The sequence below is a fragment of the Carettochelys insculpta genome, chromosome 10 (genome assembly GCF_033958435.1).
Source record: "Carettochelys insculpta isolate YL-2023 chromosome 10, ASM3395843v1, whole genome shotgun sequence".
NCBI classification, from domain to species: Eukaryota; Metazoa; Chordata; order Testudines; family Carettochelyidae; genus Carettochelys; species Carettochelys insculpta.
This window is the reverse complement of record NC_134146.1, coordinates 49976121-49993323: the sequence shown is the minus strand read 5'-3', so window position 1 is coordinate 49993323 and position 17203 is coordinate 49976121. Positions and strand designations below refer to the sequence as shown.

General features: G+C 43.0%; 1 protein-coding gene across 28 annotated transcripts in view; it reads right to left on the bottom strand.

The window, feature by feature from the left end:
• Positions 1-3215: 3215 nt before the first annotated feature.
• The window catches only part of LPP (LIM domain containing preferred translocation partner in lipoma), a 456239-nt gene continuing 442251 nt past the window's right edge, over positions 3216-17203 (bottom strand). For all 28 annotated transcript variants that reach the window (XM_075004755.1, XM_075004762.1, XM_075004750.1 and 25 more), the window contains 3 exons: positions 12519-12697; positions 9215-9335; positions 3216-7772 (listed from right to left, as the gene is read on the bottom strand). In XM_075004755.1, the coding sequence (XP_074860856.1) occupies positions 7644-7772; positions 9215-9335; positions 12519-12697 (429 nt within the window). In that variant the 3' untranslated portion in view covers positions 3216-7643. The remainder of the gene's footprint in view (positions 7773-9214; positions 9336-12518; positions 12698-17203) is intronic.

The following is a 17203-nucleotide window of genomic DNA, read 5'->3' as shown; positions in this document are numbered from 1 at the left end:
AAGAAGAAGCAGAAGAAGAGAACCCTTCAATGGTCTCATTTTCTGGAAAAATTATTTAAAAATCTAGCCTTTTAAACAGATTGTTGATTGGATTCTCCAACACAGGCCTGGAACTACTGCTCTAAATTACACGATTAGATTTGACTGCAAATGTAAGGCACAATTTGACAATCATTTAAAAAGCAATAATTATAATCATTTGCTTTTATTCTCATGTGACAAGAATACACACACCATTCCTGCCACTGACGGAGACAGCTACTTTGATTAAAGGGCTCAAAAAGCTTTACGTTTTTAAACTCTATCTCATAACACCCCAGGAGGTAGGCAATATATCGTCCCCATGATAGAGATGGAGAAACTGGGGCAGAGAGAAAAACAGGCTAAGGGACTTGACCAAAGTGACTAAGGAGAGAGTGGTAAAGCTGCAAACAGAACCCAGGAGTTCTGATTCCCGTCTCTAATGACTATAAAATGTAAAGAGTGTACCACCATTTTAGGGGTGGGCTTTTTTTTTTTTTTCAACTTTCTTTTTAGATTTAGGAATAGTCAGGAAGACATGTGAACCACAAAAATAACACCTCAGATCAGCTCCGCTAGCATCGCTGCAAAATCAGTGAGGCAGTTGCATTGATATAGCTTAGTGCTAAAAAGATTGAGAACGCAGCAGCATAGAAAAGAAGGCTGGACAAGTATAATTAAAAACTGCTCTACCTGTACCTTTAATTAGTCACAGTCTCAGGACAGTCTAAATTGTGTATATTATTTATATATATTATATAGATATACACACACATACACAGGTTGAACTTCTCTACTCCAGAAGCCTGGGGAGCTGAGAGGTGCCAAACCAGAGAATTTGCTGCATGATGGGAGGTCAATGTTGTCCAGCAGCATCACCAACACCTCCACTGCTTACTGGGGTCTTAGAAGATATTTAGAGAAAAATTACAGCTAAGTAACAACACAGAGCACTGAGAGCCAGGACCAGTTGCTGGAAACAAACTTTATGGGGCTGTGGGAATCTTGGCCTCACCCATGATAAATGGACATCCAGCTAATGGCAATCATGATGGACCATGGCTGTGCTGTTGCTGGACCAGAGAGTGCTGGACTGGAGAGGTTCAACCTGTAGTTTCAACTGTTCTACTGAATTTCCAATAGTTAGTGTCTCTAAAGCTGAAAATTTCTGTGTTCTAAGGACTCTGCCAATGGGACTGCACGGATTCACAGACAGCTTATGGAGAGGTGCAGTAATGAGAGTCCCACTTCACGCACAAGGGCTCTAGCCTTAAGACAGACAACTCTTTCAACTGCAGACTTGAAATGCTGAGGAGGAACAGCAAAGCCACCTTTCCCAGCCCAAAAGACTGGGGCTAGAGTGTGATTTTAATCAGAGTTTCTTGATCTTGGCAGGGAGACTCCCATGATCTACTTGCACCCTTCAGTACTTGAAACAAAGGACAACTGACACTGTCATCATCTTTCCAACCAGCCAGTGCATGGTTTGAAGGGAGGAGACAAAAACAGTGTCCCACAGAAGTAACACTCTTATTCCCAGGTCTGCACTTACCAAGAGGCCAGTGCTGCAGTGATTGATCACATACCCCCACCCACTGCCTGGGTTGATTTAGCGGGTCTAGCAAAGACCCAGTATATCAACCATGGATTGCGTTCTCATCAACTGTGGTATTCCACCAGAATAAGATGCATGAAGAAAGTCAGTGGGAGAATTTCTCCCACTGATCTCCAAATAGAGACCCCATGGCAACTCGACTTAAGGTATATCAACTCCGCTTATGTTATTCATGTAGCAGAGATGATACCTCAGGTTGACCTGCCCCCAGAAAAGTCACATTATTTAGATTTTTTATTAACTAGGAAAATGAGGTCTGCACAGGAAGTAGAGCAAATCAGAACACAAGACAGAAGTTGTGAAAAATTTTGAAATGTGTTTGTTTCACAACATCCAGAATGGGTCCCTTTTCCATGAACAAGTTTGTGACAGCTTGTTGGACTTTTATATCCAGAGTAGTTTTTGAATCATTACTGAAATCTTTTGTTTACTAAAAAGTGATTTTGGGTAAAAAAAAAACTTGTTTTTTTGGTAAATGTAAAACTGATACACATTTCAAAACTATCATTGGATAAAACTATCAATAACCTTTTGATTAAAATAATCAACAACAAATGTTGTGGGAGATATTGCAAAAACGGAAAACTGACAATTTTTCCCAAAAACGTATCGTTGAAGAAAAAGGGTCCATTTGTCAACAAAATAGAAGCATAGTGTAAACTCTTTTGACCAGATTTACTCAGAAGTCTTGTTCTCACAGTCTGTATATCAATTCACACTTTACTAACTTCTCTATGGCACTGGGCAGCCCTTTCCATTTCTTTCCAATAGATCCTCAAACATTTATCAGCATACAATTAGTGTTCCCTGTTCAAAATTTCACCACCCAAATCCACACATCTTTACATGTCAATCCAGATTGGTAGTGTTGAGATCTATATAAAGCATGATCAGCACTACGTGAGGAACTAATATCAAATCAATCACACGTCCCAGGCATGAACAATAGCCATTTAGAAAAACCCTCAAACCCCTTCGTGCTGTTCAGTTCTGAGACCAAAATGGGCCATCATAGACCTGTATACTCTAAACTGGAGTAAAGTGACAAGATTACTCCTCTGTGGCTTTTGGTGAAGTGATTCTCTAGAGGACTTTACCTTGACCACTGCTCTCCCTTTTCCTACTATTTCCACTTGAATCGTGTGGCAGAACCAGCACTCTTTGCATCCTCAGCCAGACTTTTTACACTCAGATAGGTTGGAGGGTTAGAATGCAATATGGCTGTGGCCACACCTGGCCAAAACTTCCAAACGGCCATGCCAATGGCCAAATCGAACAATACTAATGAGGTGCTAAACTGAATATTCAGTGCCTCATTAGCATTCACATGCTGCCAGCCACAGCACTTCGAAAGCACCACTTTTGAACGCGTGCGGCTCGGTGCGGCTATACAGAGGTCCTTTTTGAAAGGAGCCCGCACATTTCGAAATCCCCTTATTCCTTTCGACATGTGCGGGATTCTCTCAAAGAGGACCCCTATGTAGCTGCACCAAGCTGCACGCGTTCAAAAGCAATGCTTTCGAAGTGCCGCAGCCAGCAGCATGCGAATGCTAATGAAGCGCTGAATATTTATTTCAGCACCTCATTAGTGTTTTTCTATTTGGCCATTAGCACGGCCACTTCAGAGTTTTGGCCAAGTGTGGCCACAGCCTCTGTGTGCTACTGGCCTATATTTAATCTCTGACTTTGTGCACCACTCTCCTCACACAATGCCTATACTGAGAACTCTCTTATTCTTGTGGGGTTTGCAATTCACCCCCTTCCCTGGATAACGAGCTAACACAAAACTATGTTGTGCTTAATTCTTGTTTCTGACCTAAGGGTCTGATTCATGTGTGTAGACCTGACCCTGGCACATAGTTTGCTTCCCCGGTGTCTCTATGACTACGTCATCCTGCAAGTGTTCTGCAGCAATAAAAATCTACCAATTATTTAAAAAAAAACATAATGAAAGGTGCATTCTTTAGAGCTGTGCTGTTGTCTTCTGCTTTAAAAGGCAACATTCAGGCAACAATTAAAATAAAACAATAAATGACAATAAAGCAATTACATTAACAAAACAGGATCATTCACTTTGATGATGTCATTAGGGATCTGGCTGTAACCAAGGCAACCAAATCTGATGTAGTAAATTCAAGCATCTGTTTATGTCCCACTGAAGAATGTATTTAAGCATGTGCTGAATATTAAGTGCATGCTCAAGTACTTTTCCCAAAGCATGGCATAAACAAGATCAGGTTTCTGCATCCCAAACTCCCAGTGGGATGACCTGAACCACAGAATCAAGCCCTGATTTCACACAAATGCTAGAAAAGGCAAAGAACCACTCCTTGTCAAAGAAAAATTTCTGAACATTCATACCTCAGCAAACATCATCAGTATTTATCATTACTTTAGAAGTGTACCTTAAAAGAACAAGGTTTCTTTGGTAAAAGGCTTCTTCTTTGGAACAGATAAATGGGAATACATAATAAATATCTAATAAAGATTGTGGCTAAGCTCTATTTTGTTAGTGCTTCATAGCAACGCCATGATTAAAGAGCCATCAGCACTTCCACTTTACACCCTGGAGTATCAGGGTGAAACTTTGAAGGCAGATGGGTCATGGCAACGTGTGTGTGTGTTTGTCTCCCAAAATATATTTATAGCATTTTAGGCACCACATACAAATGCATTTAAAAAAAGTACTCTAGGCACTTATTCACTCACTGAAATGGAAAACTGTCTTTGGTTATTTTAGGGAAAAAACAAATGAAGGATTTTTGTTCAGATGTTTCAAGCTTGAAAATTAGCTACTGAACAGATAATTATAACAAGTTGCCCCTTCTCCTTCCATCCAAGGAGTTCAAAATTCTTGAGAAACATTCATGTAAGAGCCTGCTTCCACCAAATCCCCAGAGCACCCTAAAAGGGGAAAAATTCAGATGTGGATATCTTTACTCGCTCTTGGTTCTGGAATGGATTGCTCCAAAAACCACAAACCCAACCAAGCTTTTTGGAAAGGGTGGGTCTGGATTTGAATTTACGCAGTGTAGACCAATCTAAAATTACTTTAATTAAATAACTTCACTTTCATAGGAAACCAGTAAGGATGACCAAACCTGACTGTGAAGAAGGATAGACAGAGTGAGAGGTTATGTGTCTTGCTCAAAACAGCACAGCAAGCCCGTGGCCAGGAGACTGAAATAATTCAGGAATTTAGACTTCTGGTCCCCATCTAATCACTAGATCACATTTCCTGGTCCAAAGTACAGTAGCTAATATTCATCACTTTCTACATGTTCACAGGTCTATAGAGAGACTGACTTAAACCTTCAAGGACAAAGAAGTTCAGAGCAATAGTTATAACCCCATCAGTGACTTGCTCGGTTGTATATTTCACATTCCCAGTGCACTTTGGAAATAAGACGTTAAGGAACCCAGCTCTAAGGCATGATGGAATGTGTGACAAAGTGAAATTAGCCACCTACACTCTGAACTTCCATGCTTTGGCAGATTCAATTCAGATCAGTGTTTTACAATCTATTGCACCTAATGCTAGCAAGCTCAAAATTATCTTACGGGCCATAACTTATGACCAGTAGAGCAAATGGAATTTATTAGTAGTCATGTCATTGCTTAAATTAATTCCTTAGCATTTAACTTTTTGCATGGAATAAATTAAAACATAAGTAACTAATCTACTGTGGGGAAAAAAACCAGAAATTATTGAAGGCCGAATCCAACATGATGATGAGATGCTGGTACACAGTCTTGACCTTAACAGAAAAGTCCTATAGAATGGAGAACACCATGCTTTCTATGGTCTTGATCAGCCACTTTGTAGGTTTCTAGGAATATGACTTCCTTTTGATGTGGTGCAAATCCAGGTTAACTTCACTGAAGCCAAGAGAGCTAGCCCAGTAAAAGTTGGTGAAAGTGTCAGGAGAACAGACCTCAAATTCTCCATTAACTTCTCTTAGAAGTGGTTTAAGAAACAACTTCAGAAATATTGTCTTTCACTGTCACAATCTATAGGACTTTGCCACAAAGGCCAAACACAATGCTCGACTGGGAGGAGACATACCATTTTCTGGAGTTACAGTAAGAGTCAATTCTTTACCTTTTTAATTCTTCACTTGGATCTAACCCATCTCATCTCATTTAACTCATTTTTCTTTTCAGCCTTGGGCGGTGTAATTTTATTGAACTCTTGTTAGAAAAAACTAAAGGGGGAAGCACATTTTACTATTTATTATTGGGACAGAGAGCAAAATTCCCCAAAGTTACTCTTGAAAATGGCAAATGTGTTATCAATATGGTCAATCAGCCTTCAAGATATCTAAATTCTGGCTCTTGTTAAACACAGCTAAAGGTAGTTTCTTTGACTACACCTGCAAATAAGGTATCAATGCAGTGATATGAAAATTGCTTCTTTCCCATGTAATTTGCACCTTAATTACTATGGGTTTCATATATAAAAATATTACAGGACTTCAAAATGAGCTGTGGATTTATAATTTATTTTTAATTAGACCCCCACCCCCACAAAAAAAGAACAAAACCAAAGAGCTGCCTGTGCATTAGTTTTTGTCAACCTTGGTTCAAATTTTTAATTCTAAAAGAGTGTATCACTATGTCTCTCTTTTTCTTTCTTCTTTTTTTCTGGAATTGCAACATCCTCCACCCTTTCCTTTCCAATGTCATTTCTCCACAACAAAGAAACTATGTGATGAAATTGTAGAAGAAAATGTAGTTTTTCCCCTTTGGGGGTAAATCATTCCCAAATACAACTTGAGATGGAACATGATTCGTTCTTGTTCCAGAAATGTCAGGTATATGGAAAGCCCAAAGTTCTGAAATATTAAACTATCCTCATTGCTTGTACTGTAACTCCAGCTCTGGTATGTTACCATTGACCCACAATGGCTTTATCCTGTCTCAAGGTAGAATTAAGTTCAATGGGAGTCTTTCCACTGGATCAAGATTCCACTGCTCAAGTACTTGTTTGGAAAAAAGCATCAGCCACTGGTCACTACACAACTGCATTGGCCCTGGATGAAATAATTCCTTTTGAGCATGCTTGCAGAGGTTGTCATTAGTCAGTCTATCTGAGCCCATGTTGAAATTCTTTATAACCGTTTCCAGCCCCATAATTAACATAGCTTCTTAGTGACTTTATATCTCTAGTGTATCAAAAGGATATACGTGTGTGCATGTATGTGCGAGTTCACAACTCTCAGTGAGCACTCATACACAAATGTCTAAGCATCTGTGAGTTGGAAGCATCCTTATTGAACAAATTTATGTAGCAGTGAAATAGAATATGATATAAAAAACATGGTATCAAACTGGAAGGGAACGGAGACAAGTGAGGATATATGAGAAAGACACAGTCCCTTTGACTGAAAACAAATCTATGTTGCTATGATCGAAACCAATACCTATTTTAAGACCTAATGTCCTGTCATTTGTCTTGTGATAACAATCATCTGATTCTGGTCTCGTATTACTTTTGCACTGGCGTAAGCAGGCCTGCTGACAGGGGGAAGGGAGGGAGGGCTGTGCACAGCTGTAGGAGAGGGCCCAGCACCACAGTTTGGGTGGCGCTGAGCACTGACTGCCTATGGCCTCCCGCTTCTACTCTTGTCCCCACCCCTTCTGGACTGCAGAGCTGGGCACCCGCCCCGCGCCACCTTGCCCCAGGGCCCATGGTGGCTGTCTATTATGGAATTATGTTCAATGTGTAGCTTCCCTCTGATGCCAATGGGATTAGGATCAGGCCTCACACCAGAGCAAAATAAGAAATGACCCCAAACACCTCAATTTTAATGTGCTTCTCTGGAGAATATGAATGAAATCAAGAGATAAATTTAGAAACCGGCTCACTTGTCTCCTGGCCTTCCAGCTGTACGTTTTTGATAGAGAATTAAGGCCTCAGACAGAAAGGAGTCATGCTAAATGGAAAGGTTGTGCGATCTCCTGCCCCCTGTGCCTCAGGTAAATACGGGAGCACGGTGGTTGATGCTCAAAGGTCAGTGCTGGCCTTAGCAGTAAGTGCCTGGATCCGAGCTGAGTTGCAGGTCTTGCAAAGGATGTGTCCATCCAGAGGGTAACAGCCCTGATTGTCTCCTTCAGACAGGAGGCCACCACAGTCCTAGACAATGAAGACCAGAAAAAAACATATGATGAGAGTGCAATTGGGCAAAGAACCTACTAGTGAAATATACACTCACATCCCATGGCAACAGAATTCTGGTTCTCATCAGAACGAGAATTCAATGATGTCTTTAAAACCTGATCTGTTCCCTGACAAAAGATGGAGCTGCAGCCAAGACGAGCTCCTAAAAGCCCTACCACTTTCAATCCAACTGAAAATAAAAGGAGATAATTCCCTTCTTAGCGTTTGGAAAAAAAAGGTTGTTAGCATGTGGAGCAATCACACTTAAATTCATGTTCATTAATGCCAAAAGGGAAAAAAAGAAGGGAGCCTTGGAAACAAGTCTGCTGCTTGTTCCTCTGACTATGGGGTCATCTGTCTTTGGAAGAGAGAACTCCAGAGAGTGAAAGAACTCATCACAGACATGACAGCAAAGCCATAGGCTGGCAGCATTGCCTCCACTACTGCTGTCATTATTACTACACTAGCACCACAAGGCCACAACTGAGACCGGGGTTCCTTTGTGCTGAGTGCTTTACAGACCCTTAGTAAGAGACAGTCCCTGCTCCAAAGAACTTGTAATTTAAATACCCAAGACAGAGGGCAGAGGAGAAAACAGAATGTCATCATAACCATCAGCCTTTTGCAAATGGAAAGCTGAGGCTCACAGAGTTTAAGTGGCTACCCTTAGCTCACACGGGAATGTGATGGCAGACACCTCCCGTCTCAGTCCGGTGCCTGAGCCTTTCACTGCGATCAGCACCATTACTGGGACTCACTTTTTGCCCTAAGAGCTAGCTGGTGTTGATCTCACAGGGAAGAGCTGTATTGCAGAATTCTTAGAGGTTTAATATGCTAAACTTACCAACGTGATTTTTTTCTCCATTTCAGATTCTTATCAAAATCATACGTATGAGAAAAGTAGCACAGAAAGGACCACACAAACAAGAATGACTGTGTTTATGTGACAATTAAAATTTTTCAACCTCAACCTATATGTTGATTTTGAGCTAATTATTGATTTCTTTTACCCATGCATATAATTTTGCTCACATTGCAACATGCATCATTTTTTTATTTTAATAAAACAAATAGGAGAAACACGCGTGTCCAGGTAACGAATAATGTTCTCAAATACTAAGCTCTAATTACTGAGTTGTAGTTTCACATCTCATAGAACTGGAAGGGACCTCGGGAGGTCATCGAACACTTTTTCCTCCAATCACAATGAAGCTGGTGTAAACAGAAGGTCTGATTCTCCTGTCATTTGCATGTGTAAATGAGAAGTAACTTCTGCTGAAGTCAGTGAAGTAAGTTTAAGGCTGAACCAGTGCGAGAACAGGAATATGCCCATTATTCATGTAAGAGAAGGTCACTTCTCTCATCACAGCAAACCAAATCTCTGCTTTCTGTCCTAGCCAGCACTAGGGAACACTGACCTCACAGCGGTAGCACTGCACATGGAAGTCACGATCTAACGCCACAATGCGTATGGTCTCCTCTTGACCCGGAGCGGGCATGATGGGCTCCTTACACACTGAACAACGTGGAGCAAATTTCCTTGAAAAGCAAAGATGGTTCCGATTAAACCACAAGTACATAACCACCTTCTTCGTGTGTTACGTTAGAAACTTAGAACCATACAGTGAACTGTGGCACAACACACACAGCAGCAAGCAGAGATGCCCCCTTGAAAAGGCCCTGTTACGGGACACTTGTGAGATCCTACACTTGATAAGGGAGGCCCCAGGATCGTATCTGCTCATCTTTCTAACCTATCAAACGATCTCCTTCTTACGTTGCTTGTCACTCGGGTGCCCAAACGTGAGTCCCAGAGTGAGTGTGTGTCATGTGCCTAAAATACCACCACTTAAATCAACGGAATTCCTTCTATGGACTAAGTTAACAGGCTTTGCTCCAGCTATTGCTAATAAAAAATATCAATAGAAACTAGAGATGGACCAAATAGGATGCAGCCTTAGATCCTGAGACTGCAGGATTGTTCTCCGCCATATACTCTTCTTGGGTTTTATCCAGTCTTGTTTTAAAATCCTCAAGTATCTGGCTCTCCCAACACCCCCAGGACGTTAGTTTTAGCTAAGCTCAATCTGTGCACTGCAAAGAGAACAGCTAGAGCATATCCGATGAGTGGCATCTCTCAACTACCTGATTTGCATCCGCAGTCTGGCAGTCGCACATGAAAGCACTTAGCGTTGCTCCCACAGCTTTACAATGTGTAGGTGTAAAAACACAGGTGCAAAAGCTGTACTCCCCACAGAACAGAGCCACCCCTCTGAAAACCTATCCCTTGCAAAGTACACGGGCTAATAGCAAAGAGAAGAGGCTCAGAATCAGGGTCAATAGACAATGCTTATGGCAAGTGTCAATATGAAGAGATCAAAGATTCTTCTCCTGTAAAATCTCCAGGACACAGTGATTCTGCCACCCAGCTTTTTACACACCCCACCTCAGGATTAACTCGCTTAAAAATACCTGTCTGTAGTAAAAGAGGGGAAAAGTGTTAATTCTTTTGGCAGCAGATGCACTTTTTTGTTTTTAGATTGCAACTACACAGATGTGAATTAAACAACGCCTTTGCTGACTGCGCCAACAAAGAATTTAAATGGATCATTGTATGACCGTAGCTGTAATCACAGCTAATAATGTGGTGATTCAGGCATTTTCTTGTGCCATTCAGCTAAACCATGATGCTTAAAATGCTTGAATGTTTCTCTATCTAGGTCACCAGAGGTAAAACAGGATGGGACAATTCCTGTATTCCCTCTATATCTGTCAATACATCTTGAATAATGCTTCTCTCTCACTTTCTACCCAAAGGACAAGCAGCTGCTGTGTCGGTATTTGGAAGGTGGGGACACTGGGGAAAGGAATCCTGCAGTGTGGTACAGGGAGGTAAAATTAAACAAAGCAAAACTGGGAACGTTGGATACATGTTCTTAATTGCAGAGCAGAGGCCCAATAAAAGCTTTGGCAGTTTCCTTACTTGTACCAATTAAAACTGGGTATAAGCATTGCTTAATATACTGCAGGATACACACTCTGCTCTGGCTGTAGATAAGACTCAGTAGCCCAACTTGGTCCCCTGGAAATCCCTGGATCTGCTCCCAGCTGTGTACCCATCCAATTCAGCTCCTTTCCCTATGCCGTCTGTTCTCTGAGTGACATTTATCCCTGGGCTGAGAGGTAGTACAAGGCAGAGGCACCTGTTAACCCTTCTAGGTATTTAGGACTTCCTAAAGGGTGTCAGACTCTCACACATAGGCATGAAAGGAGGAGGAACATCCAGTATATATTGACACATGTCATGTGGGGAGCTTAAGTGAGACACAGGGTAGCGTCACTGTCTTGGCTTTCCACTGGCCCTCAGCACAAGGGCGAATTTCCCGCTCCGGGTGATTTCTCTGGCTTCTTGCTGAGCTGCACACAGAGGGAGAGAGAACACACAGCCGCCTCTGCAGCTGCCAATTACACAGATGTATCTGAGCTTTAGGGAGCTTTTGATGTCGGAGTTTAACATTTTCCCACATGGCAGCTGCGATTCCTTTTGTCAGGTAAGTCTGCTGCTCTGAGCTTCCAGGCCCACATACTGATGTCACGAGTCCCTAATTAACTCTGCCCCCTTAGAAATTAAAAGATAAGTGCTTGAAATGTAAACCCACATTAGTCAGTATTGATTTCCTGTTTTAATTGAGGGGTGTACCGTGTCTGTCTCTCCCAAGCTAGGGAAACATTTGTGCTTTGATTATAGCTACTTAAGGGCCTTTCCCAGATTATCTGTGCTGGGTGCATGTGTGTGGGGTGGGGGTGGGGAGTGGAAGCTACCTCAAGTCGTGCATTACGATTAGGACTGTCTCCTGAGCTGCTTCAGAGGTTAAGTAGCATACTCAGACAAAGCAAGGGGAGGTGGCTAATGCTGATGTGCTCTTCAAGCAGGACATTAAGCACATCAGCTGAGTGGAAGCAGGGTGTTGGGGGTGAGGGTAAGGAAATGCAGGGGAGCAGTTAGGAACATGGACGGCCTACATCAAACAGTCTGAACACAGGGCAAACGGGGACCATAATGTGTTAAAGGAGATCGGGGGACAACCCTTGCTGCCAAGCAAGTTCCTCCTCAACTGCCCAGTTCCCATCCAAACCAGCTAGGGTCCCTCCTCCCTCCTCTGTCCCGTTTCCTGGGGAAGGAAAGAGTTACCTGGTTACCTAGGTTACAAAGAGCACGGAGGACCATTGCCTACAGGTGAGAAGTCATCACAATGAAACCCCCATCACCCCCTATGCTCTGATGCTGAGCCTAGAGCAACCGAGGCACTCACTGTGGGTTGCTACAGGGCAAAAGGAAATATATGCAACCTACCCAGGGGAAGAAAATCCTCACCCCCCGCCCACTCGGTCACTTCTCTCTCCGCTTTGAGACTGAACTGGGTGGGGCTACATAGCCAATGACCTGGGGAACTTCTGGACCCTCCTTGCATGACAGGGCATTGGCTATCATGTTGTTGCTCCCCTTGTAAGACAAATCCACATGACTGCCCTCCCCCCAGCCAATGCAGCTGGCATGCTAGAGGGTGTGCTTGCTGGTTCCCTGGGCTCCAGAGAATTGTGGGAAGAATTTACACCAGGTTGGGATCCTTCCTAGGTCAAAGGAGAAGAACTTTCATAACTGGGACCAAGAGGCCACGCCCCAGGCCTGGACAAAGCCAACAAGAGCTGCCTGGGCCATACTTGTGGAAATCCTCGATGCAGTGAATGTTCCCGCCGGCGTCCACGGTGAAGGGGATGCCGTCAAGGCTGCGATGGCACATCACACAGGTGAAGCAGTGAGGGTGGTAGGCTTTCCCTGTTGCTCGCAGGATCCTCTCCATGATGGGCTTGGCACAAACGCTGCACTGCTCCAGTGTGTTCTGTAAGCAAAGAAACACACACACCCCCATGCATAAGTACCGGTTAAGATATTTGCACAGGAGTGTGAGGCACTTTTGTTCCACCTGGTCGCTGTGAGCGCAGGATAAAGTTATTGGTTCCATAACAGCTGGCACCCCAGGACACCCCCTGCCAATACCATGTACAGAACAGGGGCCAGAACACCACTCAGGAGAACTGCAGGGTGCTACCTGCATCCAGCTGCCCCAGATTTATATTCATCACACGTGCACCCTGTCCCTCCCTCATCGGTGAGGGACACTACTGCAGACCCCAGGAGGAGTCAAACCAGAACACACGCCCTCAGTACTGCAACACAGGCAGTCCAGTGGACAGGGGAAAAGAAGCACATAACCAGCTCATTTTGAGTCACAAATTAAGGCCAAAAGGCGCCACCAGATCACTTAGTCTGACTTCCCATGTCTCACACCCAGCAACCACACACTGAACTCAACAACAGGAATTAGACCAGCGCTACACCCCCCCCGGAGACTCGACTCAGGGATGCCACAGGCACAGAACAAGAAGGGTAGTGGAGCACAAATTCCTGGGGTCCTGTAATGCAAGGAAATAATTAAATGAGACACACCCTGGTGACTCTGACAGGTGACCTGCACCCACATGCTGCAGAGGCCAGGGAAAACCTCCACGCTCAGTGCCAGTATGACCAGGAGAATATTTCTTCCCAATTACAGAAGGTGATCAGTTGGACTCTGAGTATATGGGAAAGAACCAGCCAAGCCCCTGAGAGAGAGAATGCAGGGTATCACCTAGAGCCTGTTCAACATCCTACCTATTGTGGCGGCCGTCTCTGATGCTTCAGAGGAAGAATACAAAAAAAGATCTCCCACAATACACTGGGGAACACCCTGAAGCAGAAGCTTTGAGGAACAAGAGACGCAAACCGGCAGGGAGCCCCTGAGCTGCCCTTATTACAGGCAACCCCGTCATTCAATCACACTCATACATTTGCCCTCTCTCTGAGAAATTGTTAAGTTGTCAGTCCTCAACAGCTTCCCTCAGGAGGCTGCTCCAAGCTGAATGATTGCAATCCTTCTTCCAATTTCCAGCTTGAATTTGATCATGGCCAGTTTATGCCCATTTATTCCTGTGCAGCACTGTCCTCCAAACTTGAACAGCTCTTCACTGCCCTGATGTTCACACCCTAGTGCATTTACAGAGCACAACTTGATCCCCTTTGTGGCCTTCTTTCACTATGCTCAACATACCAAATGTCTCCAGTCTCCCCTCAGTCTCCAGGGACTGTCTGCCCCTAGATCATCCTACAAGCTCTTCTCTGCGAACGTTCCATGGTCAATTCCTGACTATGATTACCCAAAACAGGACACAATATTCCAGAGGAGGTCTTACCAGTGCCTGGTACAACGGCATTAACACCTCACTCTCTCTACTGGAAATGCCTCACTTCATACACTCTTGGATCACATTGCCTTTGTCACAGCCACATCACTTTGGGAGGGGTCCTCATCATCTGAGGATAAACCCACACATCCAGGTCTCTTTGTTCTCTCTCTTACTTCCAACTGAAGAGCCCTCATCTTGTAGCAGAAATTCTAATTATTAGAGCCCAAGTGCAGGCCTCTGCACTTGTGCCACTGAATTTTTGACACTCCAGCCTTCATGGTCATCCAGAACTAGGTCTGTGTATAAAAGATGAATATTAAACAAATAACACAAGTGTGTTAAGGGCAGCATTAGAAAGGCAAAGGCACAAAATGAGCTCAATCTAGCTAGAGACATAAAGAGTAACAAGAAAACATTCTGCAAATATATTAGAAGCAAGAGGAAGACCAAGGATGAAGAGGGACAAATGATAATAGAAAACACTGAAATGACAAAGGTGCTTAACAACTTCTTTGTTTCAGTTTTCACCAGAAAGGTTGGTGGTGACTGGATGCCTAACATAGTGAATGCTATGGAAATGGGGTAGGTTTAAAAGTAAAAATAGGAAAAAAAAAACAAGTTAAAAATTACATACAGAAGTAAGATGCTTACAGCTGTAAGATGGCTTCAAGTCTCCAGGACCTGATGAAAGGCCTACAAGTATCCTACAATACTCAAGAAGCTAACAGAGGAGGTATCTGAGCCTTTAGTTATTATTGCTGAAAAGTCATGAAAGTCAAGAGAGATTCCAGAGGACTGGAAAAGGACAAATATGGTGCCCACCGATAAAAAGGGAAATAAAAATAACCCAGGAAACTGCAGACCAGTCAGCTCAACTTCTATGCCAGGAAAAACAATGGAGCAAATAATTAAGGAGTTCATCTGCAAATATCTGAAAGATAATAATATGATAGGTAACAGCTAGCATGGATTTGTAAACAACAAATCATGTCAAACCAATCTGATAAGTCTTGTGGATAAGGGGGAAGTGGTAGATGAGGTAGACCTAGATTTCAGTAAAGGATTTATTATGGTCTCGTATGACATTCTTCTGAATAAAATAAGGAAATGCAATGTAGATGGAGGTACTATAAAGTTGGTGCATACCTGTCTGGATAAGTGTTTTCAGAGAGTGGTTATTAATGGCTCACAGTCATACTGGAAGGGCATAACAAGTGGGATTCCACAGGAGTCAGTTTTGGGACTGATTCTGTTCAATACCTTTATTAATGATTTAGATAATGACACAGAGAATGTGTGCATGATACCAAACTGGGAGGGGTTCCAAGTGCTTTTGAGAGGACAGGAACATAATTCAAAAAGATCTGGACAACGTGGAGAAATGGTATGAGGAAAACAGGATGAAGTTTAATAAGGACAAATGCAAAGTACTCCACTTAGGAAGGAAAAATCAGTTTCACACATACAGAATGGGAAGTGACTATCTATGAAGTAGTTCTACAGAAGGGATTTAGCGTTCATAGTGTACCACAAGCGAAATAAGAGCCAACAGTATGATGCAGTTGCAAAAAAAGCAAACATGATTCTGGGATGCACTAATAGGAGTGTTATGAGCAAGATATGAGAAGAAATTTTTCCACTCTACTCTGTGCTGATTAGACCTCATCTGGAGTAGTGCATCCAGTACTAGGCATCACATTTCATGAAAGATGTGGAGAAACTCAAGAGGGTCCAGAGAAGAAGAAGATACATGATTAAAGGTCTAGAAAACATGACCCGTGACGGGAAATTGAAAGAACTGTGATTCCTTAGTTTGGAGAAGAGATTAATGTAACAGCATTCAAGTACCTAAAAGGGTGTAAAAAGGAGGAGGGAGAAAAATCCTTCTCCTTGACCTCTGAAGACTGGACAAGGAGCAATGGGCTTAAATTGCAGCAATGGAGGTTTAGGTTGGACATTGTGGAAAAACTTCCTAACTGTCAAGGTGGTTTAACCCTGGAATAAAGCGCCTCAGGAGGCTGTCAAGTATCACTGGAGCTATTTAAGAGCAGGCTAGATAAATGCCTAGTAGGGATGGTCTAGATGGTTCTGTGAGGGCAGAGGACTGGACCTGATGACCTCTCAAGCTCTCTTCCAGTTCTCGTGTTCTACGGTTCTATGAACTTTTCCGTATATCTCTGCATTGGTGATGCTTCCCAACTTTGTGCCATTAGCACATTCCTATTTTTGGTACAAAGGGCATTAATGAAAACATCAAATAAGACTGGTCCGAGACCACTCTTTCAACTCCCCCAGTCATCTAGATCATTCTCCTTTACATACAACCTGTTTGTCATCTCCCTTTTATTCAGTTTTTATCCACTTTACAGTTCTTGTATTACTCTCCAGTTCGTAGTTTTCCCTGTGGTGCCATGCCAATTTGTCTTCTGCCCCCACCATTTGGGTTCACCTGGCTCACAATAATCATTTTAAAGGCTGTGTGTTGCCTGTCTTGGTTTGTAGAGTTTATGTATTGAAGAAGTCCAATTGCTGGAGCACTGAAGCTATAAAGTGCTTCTCATCTCAGGAAGGATCTGTGGAAAGATTCACTTCATTCCACCCCTCCCCACAAGCATGTTATGTAAACACAGCCATAAATCAGCTTCTAATGACTGCCTGTGCCATGCGTGGAAGCCCTCCACATGATGGCTCGCATGACTACAGTATGTGAAACTCGCCTTTGAAAATCCAACACCTGAAATATGCACGCCACCACGACAGATGCATTCTGTACAGACAGATGCAAAGGCCGAATCTGTGAAGAAGCTCAGATGGTTTATTTCTCTGGAGCTTGGGAAGAATTCCACTTGCTAGCCTTGCTGGAAATGTTTAGAGTTTATCAAATCAGAGCCATATGTTCAAACCCGGGATGGAGAAGCACAGATGCAGGGAGTTCTGTGATCTTTGGGATAAACAGAAAAGAAAGAAATGGGCAAAAAAACATCCAGCAGAAAGGGAGATCTTTATTTTCATGTTGACCAACACCACATGGAGCCAACAGACTTCCTCCTGCATTTCTTGTGCACCCAACACTCCCACTGAACACTAGGCCAGCTGAAAGACTGCACTGTTATTGCTTGTGT